The sequence below is a fragment of the Aspergillus brunneoviolaceus genome, assembly GCF_003184695.1.
Source record: "Aspergillus brunneoviolaceus CBS 621.78 unplaced genomic scaffold BO95scaffold_92, whole genome shotgun sequence".
Lineage (NCBI taxonomy): Eukaryota > Fungi > Ascomycota > Eurotiomycetes > Eurotiales > Aspergillaceae > Aspergillus > Aspergillus brunneoviolaceus.
Window position 1 is genome coordinate 75990 of NW_020290822.1, and position 14684 is coordinate 90673.

Sequence of the window (14684 nt, forward strand, 5' to 3'; positions counted from 1 at the left end):
GTCGTGTTGTTGCGTTGTGGTGGTGAATGATGCTTAGAAAGAAATTCGACTGCGCCACGGGCTGAGGGGCTAACGTCATTATTCATTTACTCCTTCCCGACTGTTCCCTCTTCTTCTACTCTGTACTCATACTTTAATTGTTTAGCTTCTGCCTCTCTTTCTCTTTCCACCCCCCCCCCCCCAGTTCACCTCTCCTCTTTTATCCTCCCCTTCTTATTATTTGTTGTTTATCCAGACCTCTGTGTACTTTTACTTTTGACTCGGTTACGCATTACCCATACTTTTCACAGGCACCCACAGGCACCCACAGGCACCCACAGGCACCTATTGTTTGCGCGGTTAATCTGAGCGTCCATCGCTCTTGCTCCTCCTACTGTTTGTCTGCCGTCATCGACACTTCCATGTATCTCTAGATCGAGCTTTCGCTGCCCTGCCACCCTTCCAGGCTGTGCTTGCAACAAGCCAAAAGGACGGACAGACGGACGGACGGACAAATAAACCATGACTGAGGTTGCATGACTGGATTTTGGTTGCCAGAGAATCAAGCAAACACGAGCTAATTTCCAGATCGCTGTTCCCCGCCAAACGCCCGTTTGCTGGTCCGAATCTGGATTGCGACCACCGATAGATTGATCGGATCTCCTCTTGCTCCTCTCCTTCCCCTCTCCCCTGACCCCTTTCTCATTCTATCCCTCCTCGACGCTCACCCCTTCGCGCTTCATTTTGAGTCTCTTGGTTTGGCCTTGTCATCATGGCCGACGCCGCCGGAGACCGTGTCATGTGTCATGCTTGCGGCGGCGTCTGGCCGCGCAGCGAGCACGGCCTGATTTGTCCGCAATGCCAGTCGGACTTTACCGAGATTGTACGCTTTTACCCGATTCATTCTCTCCCCATCTGACCTATCTACTACTCATACTACGTATGCTGCATCAAATTCTAAATTAATCGGTCAACCGGTCGCAGGTCGAAATCCCTCCCGACCCCGATGAAGAACCGCCTTCTATTTCCGACCGTCCCGACTCTGCCTCCTCTCCCCGGTCTGCCGGCTCTCCGCGCAACCCATGGGCTGATCATAACCCCTGGGCTGCTCCCCAAGGGGATCAGGACCGTAACGAGGGTGATCAGCCCTGGGACTCCGGAAGTGGATTCCGGCATCGCACATACCGGTCCCCGGACGGTCGCTTCACTTTCTCCACAACCACCTACACGCATGGCTTTGGCGGGCAGTCCGGGCAGTCCCCGTCCACGCGGAGCACTTCGAACCTCGATCCGATGATGATGGTGCAGAATATGGACAACATCTTCCGGGGCTTGACCAGCAACTACCAACAACGCGAGCGTTCGGCCTCTGTGTCCAGCTCGGGGCAAGCCTCTAGCCAACCTCGGGGACAGGGACAACGTCTGGGCTCCTTTGAATTCAATATTGAAACCGGGAATTCCGCAACGTCCAGCCAGGATGGTGGCTTACATCCTCGAGACGCGGATGGTCCGCAGCCGATTAACAATCCGCTACGGACCTTGAGTGAGTAAGTTGATACTGCGTTCCAGTCAAAAAGGGAAAGGAGTGCGTGGCAGAGTGCTGACTTGACTGCAGTATCCTTGAGTTGTTTCGTGCAGATCTGGGTGCCAACGCCCAAGCGGCTGGAACTGGCGGCGCACGGGTGGTGACAGGGACTAACCCGCTGGCGATGCTGTCGTCGCTGTTGAGTTTCGATCGCCTTGGCGACGCGGTCTATTCACAAGAGGAGCTAGACAGGGTCATCTCTCAGCTGATTGATCAGACTGCCAACCGTGGCGCACCTCCTCCAGCTCCTGCCAGTGCTATTCGATCCTTGCCGAAGAAGAAGGTTGACACGGAAATGCTGGGCCATGAAGGCCGAGCTGAATGTTCGATTTGCATGGATGCTGTGGAGCTTGGAGCCGAAGTGACGGTGCTTCCTTGCAAGCATTGGTTTCATTATAACTGCATCGAGCTTTGGTTGAACCAACATAACACTTGTCCTCATTGCCGACGGGGTATAGATTCCCCTCAGTGAGTCACCCGCATTATCTGGTGGTTTTTGAACTGGTGCTAATAGTGTGTGTGTATAGGACTCAAGGAACAAGCGATAACCCGGTGGTAATTGCCGATAGTCCTGAGCCTGTTTCGCGACGCACAAGCAGTGCCGAGGCCAACCCCGGTAGATCGTCACAGCCGCCCCCAGGCGCTTGGCCTGAACAATCACCCTCCTCGTGGAGCTCGCGGTCATTCTCATCGTGGTCAGCTGCGTCGCCTGGTCCTAGCTCTGAGGCGCCAGCTCAACCACAGGAACAGGGACGAGACCAGGGGCAAGGTCAGGGACATGATCAAGGACATGGTCAGGGCGAAAGCCAGGACCGGAACAATGGACAGGACCAACGACGAGATAGCCGTGGTGAAGGATCTAGCACTGGCTCCGGGTTTACGGGCTGGGTGCGTAACCGATTGGGAGGAGGGGGCAGCAGCAGCTGACTTGGAGAGGAGGCACTTTTGTATAGACTTTGGACGACGACAGCAGCTGGTCAGGAGATTGGGATCCGATGCGACGACTAGCTTTGTTACGTAGTAACGACCTCACCTTGCTTGGCATTGGCATTGGCATTGGCATTGGCATATTGGGTGCGTAGCCTGTCGCTTCCTTGCTGCCTGATGGATTAATGACTACTAATTGACAGTCAGTCGATATGGTTGGTGACTGTTGACTAGTGAGTTGACTAATAGTGCGATAAGATTGATTGATTGATCCACTTTCCATCTTATCACTCGCTTCCTTCTCCTTCCCTCGCTCCACCCCACCTTTTAGTTTACTTTGGTTGACTTTGACAGCTGTTGCTTTCCAAATCCTGGTCTTCCACATCTTGCTATATACCCTGCTCTCTTCCTCGTTCCTCATTCCACTTTCACCTTCACCTTCAGTTCCAATTCCAATATGAAGACTCTCTTCAGGAATGCCACTATTATACCGGGAGTCAATCCTCCCCCCGCAGATTCTCCCACTTGTATGATCATCGAGGATGACCGTATTGTTTACGTCGGCACCGAGACCGATCTTCCCACTGACCCGATGGATCATGAGGTCGATTTGAATGGCAAGAAAGTCCTACCTGGATTCATCGACGGGTAAAGATCCAAATTCCCAGAAATCCCAGATCCCCATAGCTTCAAGCTCAGATCCAGACCCACAGACACATGCACCTGCTGCTGTTCGGCGCCTCTCTCTCCAAGATCGATCTCAGCGACTGCAAGAACCTGGCCGACATCCGCGCGACGATCGCGCGCGCCGCGGCCGAGAACCCCACGGCGGAGCGGCTCTTCTGCCGCGGCTGGATGCACAGCATGACGGACGGCCAGGCGCTGGCCAGCATGATCGACGACCTGGACCCGCGGCCGATCTTCATCGACTCGAAGGACCTGCACTTCGCCTGGCTGAACACGCCCGCGCTGGAGGAGCTGCAGGTGGCCGGCCTCCCGGACCCGGAGGGGGGCACCATCGCCCGCGACGCGACGACGGGCCTCCCGAGCGGCCTGCTGGGCGAAGCGGCGGCGGTGACCTACGTGTGGCCGCACGTGGCGCGCGTGTCGACGGCCGAGGAGAAGCTGGGCTACATCCGCCAGGCGGTGCGGGCCTACAACGCGGCGGGCTACACGGGGATGATCGAGATGGCGACGGACGAGAACGTGTGGGCGACGATGCAGCAGCTGCGGGCGCGCGAGCCCGTCCCCATCCGCCTGGCGGCGCACTGGATCATCACCCCGTCGCCGGACGAGGCCGTCGTGCTGCGCCAGGTCGACCGCGCCATCTCTCTGCACCGCGAGTACAACCGCACCACGTCGCCGGACTTCCGCATCGCCGGCATCAAGATCATCTGCGACGGCGTCGTCGACGCCTGCACCGCCGCCCTCCTCGAGCCCTACGCCAGCACCGGCACCACCTGCGGCCCGCTCTGGGATCCCACGCTGCTGGCCAAGGTCGTCGCCAAAGCCGACGCCGCCGGCCTCCAGTGCGCCCTGCACGCCATCGGCGACCAGACCGTCCGGCTGGCCATCGACACGCTGGAAGCCTGCACCAGCACCAGCAACCGCGGCAGTGGCAGTGGCAGCAAGCGTCACCGAATCGAACACCTCGAACTCACCCACCCCGCCGACAGCGCGCGCCTCGCCCACCTCGGCATCACCGCCTCCATCCAACCCGTGCACGCCGACCCGGCCATCCTGCGCGCCTGGCCCCGCCTCCTCGGCGAAGCCCGCTGCCGCCGCGCCTTCGCCTACGCAGAGTTCCTCCGCCACGGCGCCCCCCTCGCCATCGGCACCGACTCCCCCACCGCCCCGCACGCCCCCCTCCGCAACCTCTACACCGCCACCACCCGCCGCTCCGCCCGCGACCCCGCCCTGGACCTCGTCTTCAACCCCGCCTTCGCCCTGCCGCTGCTCGAGGCCGTCGTCGCTGCCACCGCCGGCTCGGCGTACTCGTGTTTCGACGAGGATCGCACCGGCACGTTGGCCGCCGGTAAGATGGCGGATTTTGTGGTCTTGGATATGGCCTGGGAGGCGGAGGAATTGTTGGAGGCCGAGGTGCTGGAGACTTGGTTTGCCGGGAGGAGGGTTTTCGAACGGTGAGTGGAGTGGGGCGTTAGGGGTTAGGGGTTAGCGGTCGGATATGGGTTGGATATGCTTTGGCTTGTATTGTAAGTTGATCGAGGTTTGGGGAGGGGATATGGTTCTGTGTCTTCGGGTGTGCGGTTGGGGGTTTTTGGGGAATAGGATAGGAGGGTACAGTATCCAGGATACAGTTTCAGTGCTCTCTTGGGTGTCGGGTATTATGTGTGTATAGTATGGTTTGTGGAGGGGGGGGGGGATATATCCTATGGTGTGTCGAATGACCTGCCGGGTTCAAGCAAGTGATAACTTGTTCAATTCCTGTTGGTACTGTACAGAACATGGACTGGGATAGAGAGGCGCAGAGTACACTACCGGCAGACCGGACTGCGTACTGTATACTGTAGACATGCACATAATTTGATGAGACGAGCATACTGCTATCCCGCTCCCTGAATCTGCAGCATGTCTACGGCACTGCTACGCTGACAACTACAGTCACTTCGGCTAGGTAAACCCTATATGCTTTAAACTCTAGTGCCCCAGGAACAAGAAATAAACACGATGCTCTCTCCATTGTGTTCCATTGTGTATAAATGAGTCAAGGTATATCCTGAATTCTACTCAAAAAAAAATAACAAATGCACCGAACCGAACTTCAGTCTTTTTCCCGAGAAGCTTAACTTTTTCTTTCTGCGACGAAATCTAAAATCTCAAGTCCCATCCGATCTTAGGACCCAACCGCGGCAACTCATCTGCCACACTCTGCACATCCTTGTCACCTCGGCCGCTGAGGTTGAGGACGATGTTCTCGCCCTTCTGCATGGTCTTGGCCAGCTCCATCGCGCCGAAGACGGCGTGCGACGACTCCAGCGCCGGGATGATACCCTCGTGCTGGGCGAGCGCCCGGAAGCCCGTCAGGGCCTCGGCGTCGGTGGCGGCCACGAACTTGGCGCGGTCGCTGTCCTTCCAGTTGCTGAGCTCGGGGCCGACACCGGGGTAGTCCAAACCGGCGGAGATCGAGTGGGTCTCGGAGATCTGGCCGTGCTTGTCCTGGAGGACGTAGGTGCGGACGCCGTGGAAGACACCCTTGCTGCCGCCGGAGAGGGTGGCCGAGTGGCGGTCCGTGTCCACGCCGTCGCCGCCGGCTTCGACGCCCAGCAGCTTGACCGAGGGGTCGTTCGAGAATGGGTAAAACATACCCACGGCGTTACTGCCACCACCGACGCAGGCGACGACCGCGTCGGGCAGCTTGCCGATGAGCTCCTTCATCTGCTGCTTGGTCTCGTCGCCGATAACCGACTGGAAGGTGCGCACGATCGTGGGGAAGGGGTGGGGGCCGATGGCCGAGCCGATGATGTAATGCGTCGTGTCCAGATCGACGACCCAGGCGCGCAGGGCTTCGTTGACCGCGTCACGGAGGGTGCGGCTGCCGGCGTCGACGGCCACAACGGACGCGCCCAGCAGTCTCATCCGGAACACGTTGAGCGCCTGGCGCCGCACATCCTCGGCACCCATGTAGACCACGCACTGCATGCCGAACTTGGCGCAGACCGTCGCGGTCGCCACGCCGTGCTGACCGGCACCGGTCTCAGCGATGATCTTGGTCTTGCCGAGGCGGCGGGCAAGGAGAATCTGGCCCAGGGCGTTGTTGATCTTGTGGCTACCGGTGTGGTTGAGATCCTCACGCTTCAGCCAGATGTTGGCGCCACCGCAGTGCTCGGTGAGGCGGTTGGCCAGGTGAAGGCTGCTGGGGCGGCCCATGTAAGGGTAGTACGACCGGAACTCCTCCCAAAACTTGGGGTCGTTGCGGGCGATCTCGAAGCCGCGCTCCAACTCGGCCAAGCAGTCCATGAGAGACTCAGGAACATACTGACCGCCGAACTCACCGAAACGAGAGGGGATGGCGGACGGGTCCCCGCTGCCGTTGAGGGCGTCAATCTGGTCGACCAGGCCGGGGCCATCGGGGGTGTCATCGTTGGTGATGACGTCGGTGGGCTGCGAAAGCGCCGGAGGATCCTCCTTCAAGACAGGCTCCAAGACATGGACCGACCCGGAAACCTGACCTTGGGCATCGCGCTCAAGTCTGCGACCAGTGACGCTGGTCAGGTACTCTTGGGCATGCTTAGCCGCCTGGCCGGCAGGCGCGTCACCCAAGACGGTGATAATCTGGCTTCCGATCACAACACCCTCCGAGATATTCTGCACGGAAAGGAAGTGCTCGCGGGTGCTGACTCCGAATCCGAGCGCGGTGGGCACATTGCCGGACCAAGTGTGGACACGAGACAGGAGATCGGGCAAGTTCGTGCTGAGGGATCCGGTAGCACCGGTGACACCCATGCGGGAAACGACGTAGATGAAGGAATCTGCGATCTTGCAGAGGAGCTTCATACGAGACTCGGAGGTGGCGGGGGCGATGAGGGGGACGTAGGACAAGCTAACGAAGCAGGGGACTATCAGTATGCGTGGGGAAAAAAAAGAATAAGGCACACCAGTGCAGGACTTCTTACCCATAGCTAGTGCAGAAGTCACGGAAGCGGACGGCCTCCTCTGGGGGCAGATCGACCATGATGAAACCGTTGACCCCAGCGGCCTTGCAGTCCTGGAGCATGCGCTCTTCACCGTACTGCATGAGGGGGTTGTAGTAACCCATCAACAGGACGGGGGCGCGAAGGCCTTTACTTCTGGCGGAGCGGACAGTGTCCAACACCCAGGGAATCGTGACACCGTTGGCCAATGCCTGAGTGTTGGCCTTCTGGATGGTCGGGCCGTCTGCGATCGGATCGGTGAAGGGGACGCCCATCTCAATGATGTCTGTGATTGACGCAATGCAAACAAATGGTCAGCGGTCCGCAATCGGAGCCAACGGGAAGCGGGGAGCATCAAGCTCTTACCAGCACCACCATTTTCCAGACCCAACAGGATATCAACAGTCTCTTCGATGGTAGGATATCCAGCGGTGAAGTAGGCTACCAAAGCAGCACGCTTCTCCTGCTTGGCGCGAGCGAACGCGTTCTTGATTCCATCCATGGTGTGGGTGTGGTGAGGTGGAGGGGCAAAACGCAAAACGCGGAGAGGGACGGAGGATGGGGGAAGAACGAGTGGCGGTTTGAGGGACCCGGGGAAAAAGGAAGGGTTTAAGGATAGGGCCAGGAGGACAGAGTGAACGGCCCACAATTGAAAGGGGTTCGATTAGGGGAGAGAAAGCAGGCAGGCAGCACGGCCTCGAATGTAAATTTGGAGGGGGAGGGGGAACTTGGAAGGGGCAGGATTGAGTCACTGTCGGCGAGTAAATCAAATCGATCTCCCTCGATTAATTGTCCCGCCAGGTCAGGTGATGTGGCGATAAGATAACACTCGGGTATTGCTGCGGTATGGGGCTGGTATGGTATGGTACACATAGTTACATGTATTACAGGCTCTCTCTCTCTCTCTCTCTCGCGCGCGCGCGCGCGCACGCTATCTTAGCCCATTTCAAGGGATATATAGAATCATTCAGTGATAAGGAAAGCAACAATGAATGCTGTAGAAAAAGTATGCTACAATAATGATATCTTTAGTGACAATAAGACTCAACCCTCACACCTTAGGTACGTTGATAACGGAACTCTAAAAACTTCTAAGTCATTTCAGGTGCTGGATGACCCCAGAACAGAAGAGCCAAGTAAGACAGAGAGGAAAAGAAAGACGGCAGACAAAGATTACAATGATGAATATTCACACAGACGCCAAAAGCTATGCATATATACTCAGCCTAACCCCATGTGTTGCCCCAGTCCGGGAGACAGCACAAGCCAGGCCAAACAACCATCAAAAAATAAAACCACAGAACACAACCAATTCCACACATTTTATCCTTCGCCATTCCGGGGGTTCTGTTACATCAATTCCAAACATTTTTCATCCCAACCCCTGCATAATGAAAGGAATGACAGTGGCGCCATGCTATGCCAGATAGTTGTACAACTCAGAAAGGAGTGAAATCCCAATGCCCAGACTGAATGCAATGTGAAATGAGAAAGAACAAAAGCAGAAGACACCAGATCGTCTATCACGCATAGATCAACAGAAAGATGAAAGGGGGGGGGGGGGGGCATCAAGACATTAAGATACTCTTAAGGAGGGACATCAGATCATGGACAGTGATCGTAAGTGAAGTGAGGATCCAAACAAGAGGCATATCCGTAAATCCCAATCCAGGGGTCATGCGCCCTCATGGGGAGATAAATCAGCCATGCGCCGGGTTTCAACTAAAGGAACGACAAGAAGAGGAAGGAAATCAAAGAATAAATGATAAGAGGAAAACATTGCAGGGAAATAAAATGGTATATCAAGTCCGACTCGAGAAAGAAACGCCATTCAATGCAAATCACAGCCTCTAGAGGTACTGCAGCAGGCAGCAACTCAATGCCCGGGGGGACCTGAGACAGAATAAGGCATATAACTGTAGACGGGCGTGCTGCTCGGAGCTCCACTGGCGAGTGGAGGGCTGAGCATGGAATTCATCTCCCAGGCCCGGGTGCTCGGTGTAGAGACGCCGACCTGGCTCGGCTGTTGACAAGCTGCAGAGTAATAACTGGGGGCAGTAATGGAGTGGTACGACTGGCTTATAGCAGGCAGACCATGTCGGATCTCAGAAGGGCCGGTCATTGAAGGGTCTCCATGGTCGGGAGGGGCGGAATATGCAGGAGCAGCCAGTGGAGGTCCATATGCGCTGGGAGCAGCGGTATCGGAAACAGATTGAGGAGATGGGGCAGTGTGAGGTTCCGTGCCGGAGTCTGAGGCAGCCCGGGTGCTCGCATAGGTTGAGCTGATCGGGGTTGTTAATGCTCCGGCGGTCGAAGAATAACTCGCCGACTAGAGATTGGTCTGTTAGCACGCCACATACACATGCACACGCACGCACAAGCATCTTAGACATCAATCACAGAAACTAATGGAGCTTACATATTTGCCAATGATTTTCTTAAGGGCAGGAGTCAGAATCTTCCATGGAAAGACCTTCACATCTTTCTCGATGTTTCTGGGCTTGGGCGCCGGAAACCCCATGATGACCTTGAAGAACTCTTCGCTGTCTGGCCTGGCCTTAGAGACAGTCAGAGGTCGAAAACCTTCAAGATTTCTTCGAATGCGATTCTTCTCCTCAACGGTGAATCGAACCCCGACGAGAGACTCAAGCAGGTAGATCGTATCGACACTGGTGACGAAGCAATCTTCCTTTCCATCCCAAAAGATGCAGCTAATGCAGATACTGTTAGGAGCTCGGTCTTCGAGAGAGACTGGCGCGAAGTCGGCGGAAATCGTACTGCCTCTCTGGGCACGGGTGAACTGGACTAGTCGGCGCTTTGCATCTCGTTCCTCCTTGCACCAGTTCTCCATCATGCTGTCCAAGTCTCCGTTCAGCTTCAAAACAGCTTTTGTGGGATACATGGCATATGGGTTGAAGGCCGGAGTCTGACCCATGCCACTCGATTGCTGCAAGGTCGAGGTGCGAATCAACTGAGGGTTTGCGCCGTAGTGGCCTGACGAATGAGCATTCTGTTGACGGTAACCGTGGCTGGACACATAATGGTTCCGATGATCGCCGCTCACGGAAACGATAGAGGGACTCCAGGTCGATGTCAAAGGTGAAGGCGCTCGGATGGAGGGTTGCGACGCGGCTGACATGGTAGAGTACTGGGTCGAGGGCGCTCTAGGCGAAGAGGCCGCTGCGTAAGGGGCGGCAAATCCATTCATCGCAGGCAGAGACTGCAAATAGGGTGAGTACGACGCTGTCGAAGCCGGCGATTGGTCTTTCGGGGGCAGCGATTGGCCAATGACTCGTTTTGGTGCTCTATGAAGGGGATCCTCCGGGTACAACGATGGCCCCCTCTTCCGAGCGTCGTCTGACGGTGGCGGGATGGCACCATGCTCATACGTGTAAACCCCAACTTGAAGGGTCGTAGCCGGGCAATCGTTCGAGTCCATGGAGACTTGCAAAGGAACTGCAAACGAGGGAGAGCAGGTAGAGCTGAATGGGGGCGTCTCGACGGAAAACCCGTACTGGAATGAAGAGCCTTGGAATCCAAGAAAGTGCGGGATACATTCACATTTCTTTGCGCCGAAGACGAGATAGAGCGATGCATAAGACGATTCATGGAGATCGAACGGGGACTGAATTTGAACAAAGACTCTTGTTCCTTCGGACCCTCGCTGGGGCGAGTAGGAAACGACCTCCGGCACCGGGCGAGACTCCCCCGTCATCATCGGTGAGCGGCCTTCTTCGTACGAACTGGCATATTCCTGGTTGTCCATATAAGGAACGCAATCCGACATCTGGCTGGCGTGATCGGCCATAGGCGATGGGACAAGTGGGGTGGACGTCACGTATGGTGCCTGACCGTAGGCCGAATATGAGACACCATCGTGTAAAGATCGAGCGGACTCATAATCTATTGGACACTTAGCACACAAGCTGTCTCAGCCGATCCAGGGTGAGCAAGACCACAAATCCCTGCCTGAGCCTAGATATTGTGGCCCAAATGAACACTTACCGATCAAAGCCGCCTGTGGGGGCTTCTGGAAAGTAGGCATGGATAAGATGGGGTCAGACTTGGCCAAAAGGCCGTCTGAAAATGTGCCAATGAAGTGGGACTCTTCAGGGTCCGATAAGTCCAACGACTCGTCTAGAATTAACGGCGTTTGCAGCTCCGGATTGAACTGTGAACCGCGATTGTCAGTGGATGATCGTATATGCACAGGACCGTGAGAGACAAGGGAAATACAGGCAAGATCCCAGCGCAGCAACAACAAGTGAATCAGAAATTATGAAACTGGCGAGGATGAGATGTGAAATGAATGAAGCAGGGCGCAGTAATTGGGCAGCGGGCGGGAAATGTCCAACGCACCAAAACACCGTGTGTCTTCGAGTAAGCCAGCTTGAAGGTGTTGCAGAAACTGCAACGGAACACGACAGCTTAAAGAAGCGAATGACAGCGAATTTATCGTAAAAAACGATAGATTGTCGGAAAGTTGCGAGGTAGCTCTCCGAGACAAAACGAGTGACGACACGAAGTGGCTGTCAGGCTCAGCAAGGAATACACCACGAGAGGCTTCGAATCAGCGATCAGAGTTCAAAGATCAGGTGTGAGACCTTGAAGGCTAGCTGCAGAATATGAACCGGCTTGAGACCACGCTGCCAATGAGTGCTTGAAAGAGCCTATAGGAGAACTATTTCCATCTGGGGGCGATGTATCAACCTTCCAATGCGGTCTGACCTGGCGAACTAATGGTCGACAATTCGGGGCGGGATGTCTTTAAAGGTAGCGAGTGAAGCTGTGTCAACAGAGCGAGACAGGAGCAAGCTTATTTGTTCGGTTTTCCTAAGACTGAAATGAGACTCCAGAACTTCCTGGGATATGGAAGATCGAATGACGACGATGGGCCACGAACTACTCGGCTGAAGAGTGCGATCTTTCCCAGAGACGAGGATCCGGCCCGTTGCATAGACAAGGACTTACCGGGGTGAGACGAAGATGTTCAGGTTGCGCTTGTGAGGCTTTAAAAGCGACGGGGGAAAGGCTGCGTGTGAATCTCGTGGTCGCTTAAAGCTTGATGGAAGAGACCTACACCATGACACGGTCAACAACAAAACATCCGAAACATTAGTGGTAAAAGACGCCCCAAGGGAGATGGGAAGCGCACAGAGTCCATCGTGGACCCAGAAATCCTTTTTGGAGATCTTGTGCACCAAAGGCACGACCTTGAAGATGCAAGGAGTCCAAAGGGAAGGGGACACGAAGGAGAGGGGATGCAAGGCACCACAGAGTCAGTGGCGAAGGGAGGGGGACTGGTACCAACCTCAACAGACCAATGAGTCGGGGAAGAGTAGACCCTGTCGACCAAGAGTCTTTGAATCCAGGTGATTTCTGCTAGTGTGAAATAAGGTAGTGTCTTCAGCCGAGACAAAGATCCACGATGGTGGTGTAAGTCCAGGTCCGGCCTCGTTGAAGGACTAACAGCGACAGAACGATTGGTAGACGAACAGACTCCAGATCCACACCTGAGCAGCACGACGGGGGAGATGAGTGACAAGCCCAATGTGCACCGTAAAATGAGAACGAACTCCTTTTTTCCTTTTGTTTTTTCCTTTTGTTTTCTTGGTTTGGCTTTCCCGGGAGAGGAGGGATAAGGTTGTTGACAGCGAACCGAGGATGATGGTGGTGATGATGATGAGTTACCAGGTTCGGATCGGTATACCTCCCGCGCAGCAAACGGGAATCGCTCTACAGTCCCAGGGCAATGAAACCGAGGCAGAGGCAAACGCAGGTTGATGCCGTCTGCACGGAACAGGGGACAGGATGCGATGCGTCCGTCACTCCAGATCGAAAATCAAATCAATGAAATGAGCTGAAGATTTTCCCTACGGGAATTTAGACCGCTCAAGTTGAAGGTCGGATTGGTGCGGAGACAAGACCCCCCGGGGGAAGAGAGAAAAACAGAGATAAAACGAGGGTGGTTTGTTTTGTTGTTTTTTCGAGATAATCAGCGAGCGCGTGAGATCGGTCCAGATTAGTTATTAAGGATGTCTCTGATGATGAATCCTATCGGTCCCTGTCGTTGCTTTCCAACAATAAGATTTCCTTCAATCGATCCCGTTCGTTCTTTTTCTTAGTTCTCTGTTTCCTTTGCAGCAAAAAGAAAACAATCTTCCCTTCTTAACCGGTCACCTCCGGGTGTAGCGAACGTCAAAAAAAAATAGGTCGATACCAAACAAAGCGAGTGTGAGGTAAACGTGGGAGAGCGAGTGTAAAAAAGAAACAAAATGATAAAAGAGCAGAGGAAGAGTCTTAATCTGCCATCACAGATCAAATTGACGAAAAGGTGGGGGGTGGGTTTAGGTGGAGAGGGGAGTGGGAGGGTTATGAGGAGAGCGGCGGTAGTAGAAGAAAGACAAGGGCAATAGTAGTCGTAGTAAGTTAGTGGTTGGTTAGTGGTGGTGGTGGTGATGTAGTTAGTGGTAGAATTGGTAGTAGCGGGAGTAGTCCAGTAGATTAAAAAAAGAACAGGGACGAGCGACAGATGGAGTAAACCAAAAAAAGATAGTAAAGAAAAAGTAGTGTAAAAAAAAAAAGGGAAAATCCCAAATAAGATGACGGCCGAGTACGAAGATGACGAGAGATATATTACTCTCGTTCTCTCTTGGTCCCAACTTAAGGGCCGAGGAAGTAGGGTAAATGGTAGGCAGGTTGGCAGGTTGTAACTTAGCGGTCGTAAAGAACGAGGGCCCTGGAGGATCGGATGGCCCTTAGTGTGGCGGGGAATGCGCTGATGAGAAGATGGGTAATGATGATAATAGTGACAATAATAATAGTAATAATAGTAATCATAAACACCACCCCAATCACTAACTATCGGACGGATTGATTGCTAAGGTTAGTGTAAGGTACTGACTGGAGTTTATAGAGTAGGAGATATATGACTTTCAGACATTGGGGATGATGAAGCCCGCTTTTTGTCTCCTCTTCCAGTGCTGTTTTTATCATCGGTAGTACCTTGAATTGGAAAGTACTCGGAGAAACTGAGCTGAACCATCATCACTACGCCCTGAGCATATGGGCTGGTTGGCCCATTGTTTTCTCAGGGCTCCATAGTGAAAAAAAGTCCCTGGACTGGTGGTCCCTCCACATCTCAACCGCTAACCGTTCACTCAAGGAGAATGGAAACTAAGGTACGGAGTACCTACCCTAGTACACCCTACCCTACCGGTACCAACCACCAACTACCGTCCCAAACTATGAGAGCAAGAACTATTTTACTAAGCAGCTCATTTCATAACTAACACCAACCACGCAGTAGTTTAGGAAACACTACTATGAGGTGAGGCTTATCATTCCTTAGAGACTCGGTAGAAAGGACATTCCCCCGTAGAAAGAAGCAGGAACGTATTTTGGCGCTCTTTCACCTGATGCCGGAGAAGAGGGGCCCAAGTGGAGGAAAAGGTGTTCTTGCTGAATTGCCGAAAGAGGGTTAGCTCAGGGCTAAATCCATCCTCCATCATGATTTTTATGACTTTATGATTTCTTTTTGA

General features: G+C 54.4%; 4 protein-coding genes across 4 annotated transcripts; 2 read left to right on the forward strand and 2 right to left on the reverse strand.

Moving 5' to 3' along the window:
• Positions 1 to 751: 751 nt before the first annotated feature.
• BO95DRAFT_374783 (putative RING finger domain protein) lies at positions 752 to 2491 on the forward strand (the record flags this gene model as incomplete). The annotated part of the gene is made up of 5 exons (XM_025583115.1): positions 752 to 862; positions 964 to 1526; positions 1595 to 2032; positions 2092 to 2268; positions 2371 to 2491. 5 exons carry the CDS (start codon positions 752 to 754, stop codon positions 2489 to 2491), a joined length of 1410 nt encoding a protein of 469 aa, XP_025437287.1.
• A 15-nt stretch (positions 2492 to 2506) lies between these two features.
• On the forward strand, positions 2507 to 4878 carry BO95DRAFT_518461 (amidohydrolase). Its single transcript, XM_025591973.1, has 3 exons — positions 2507 to 2638; positions 2699 to 3139; positions 3205 to 4878. Exons 2-3 carry the CDS (start codon positions 2949 to 2951, stop codon positions 4634 to 4636), a joined length of 1623 nt encoding a protein of 540 aa, XP_025437288.1. The 5' UTR covers positions 2507 to 2638; positions 2699 to 2948; the 3' UTR covers positions 4637 to 4878.
• A 308-nt stretch (positions 4879 to 5186) lies between these two features.
• Positions 5187 to 7878, reverse strand: trpB (tryptophan synthase TRP5). The gene is made up of 3 exons (XM_025583828.1): positions 7510 to 7878; positions 7126 to 7429; positions 5187 to 7052 (listed from the first exon to the last, which is right to left on the reverse strand). Exons 1-3 carry the CDS (start codon positions 7643 to 7645, stop codon positions 5321 to 5323), a joined length of 2172 nt encoding a protein of 723 aa, XP_025437289.1. The 5' UTR covers positions 7646 to 7878; the 3' UTR covers positions 5187 to 5320.
• Positions 7879 to 8701: 823 nt separating this feature from the next.
• medA (transcriptional regulator medA) lies at positions 8702 to 12584 on the reverse strand. Its single transcript, XM_025591974.1, has 4 exons — positions 12299 to 12584; positions 11149 to 11314; positions 9563 to 11046; positions 8702 to 9472 (listed from the first exon to the last, which is right to left on the reverse strand). The coding sequence occupies exons 1-4, from the start codon at positions 12305 to 12307 to the stop codon at positions 9020 to 9022; spliced, it is 2112 nt and encodes a 703-aa protein (XP_025437290.1). The 5' UTR covers positions 12308 to 12584; the 3' UTR covers positions 8702 to 9019.
• Between the last annotated feature and the right edge of the window lie 2100 nt (positions 12585 to 14684).

Bases quoted from the DNA above. Each gene is read 5' to 3' on its own strand.
- BO95DRAFT_518461 (XM_025591973.1), top strand. From the start codon at position 2,949: ATGAAGACTCTCTTCAGGAATGCCACTATTATACCGGGAGTCAATCCT. The intron at 3,140-3,204 runs GTAAAGATCCAA...CCAGACCCACAG, and splicing joins CTACCTGGATTCATCGACGG to ACACATGCACCTGCTGCTGT.
- trpB (XM_025583828.1), bottom strand. From the start codon at position 7,645: ATGGATGGAATCAAGAACGCGTTCGCTCGCGCCAAGCAGGAGAAGCGT. The intron at 7,430-7,509 runs GTAAGAGCTTGA...CGTCAATCACAG, and splicing joins TCTGGAAAATGGTGGTGCTG to ACATCATTGAGATGGGCGTC. The intron at 7,053-7,125 runs GTAAGAAGTCCT...CTGCTTCGTTAG, and splicing joins GACTTCTGCACTAGCTATGG to CTTGTCCTACGTCCCCCTCA.
- medA (XM_025591974.1), bottom strand. The intron at 11,047-11,148 runs GTAAGTGTTCAT...AGTGTCCAATAG, and splicing joins CCCACAGGCGGCTTTGATCG to ATTATGAGTCCGCTCGATCT. The intron at 9,473-9,562 runs GTAAGCTCCATT...ACCAATCTCTAG, and splicing joins AGAAAATCATTGGCAAATAT to TCGGCGAGTTATTCTTCGAC.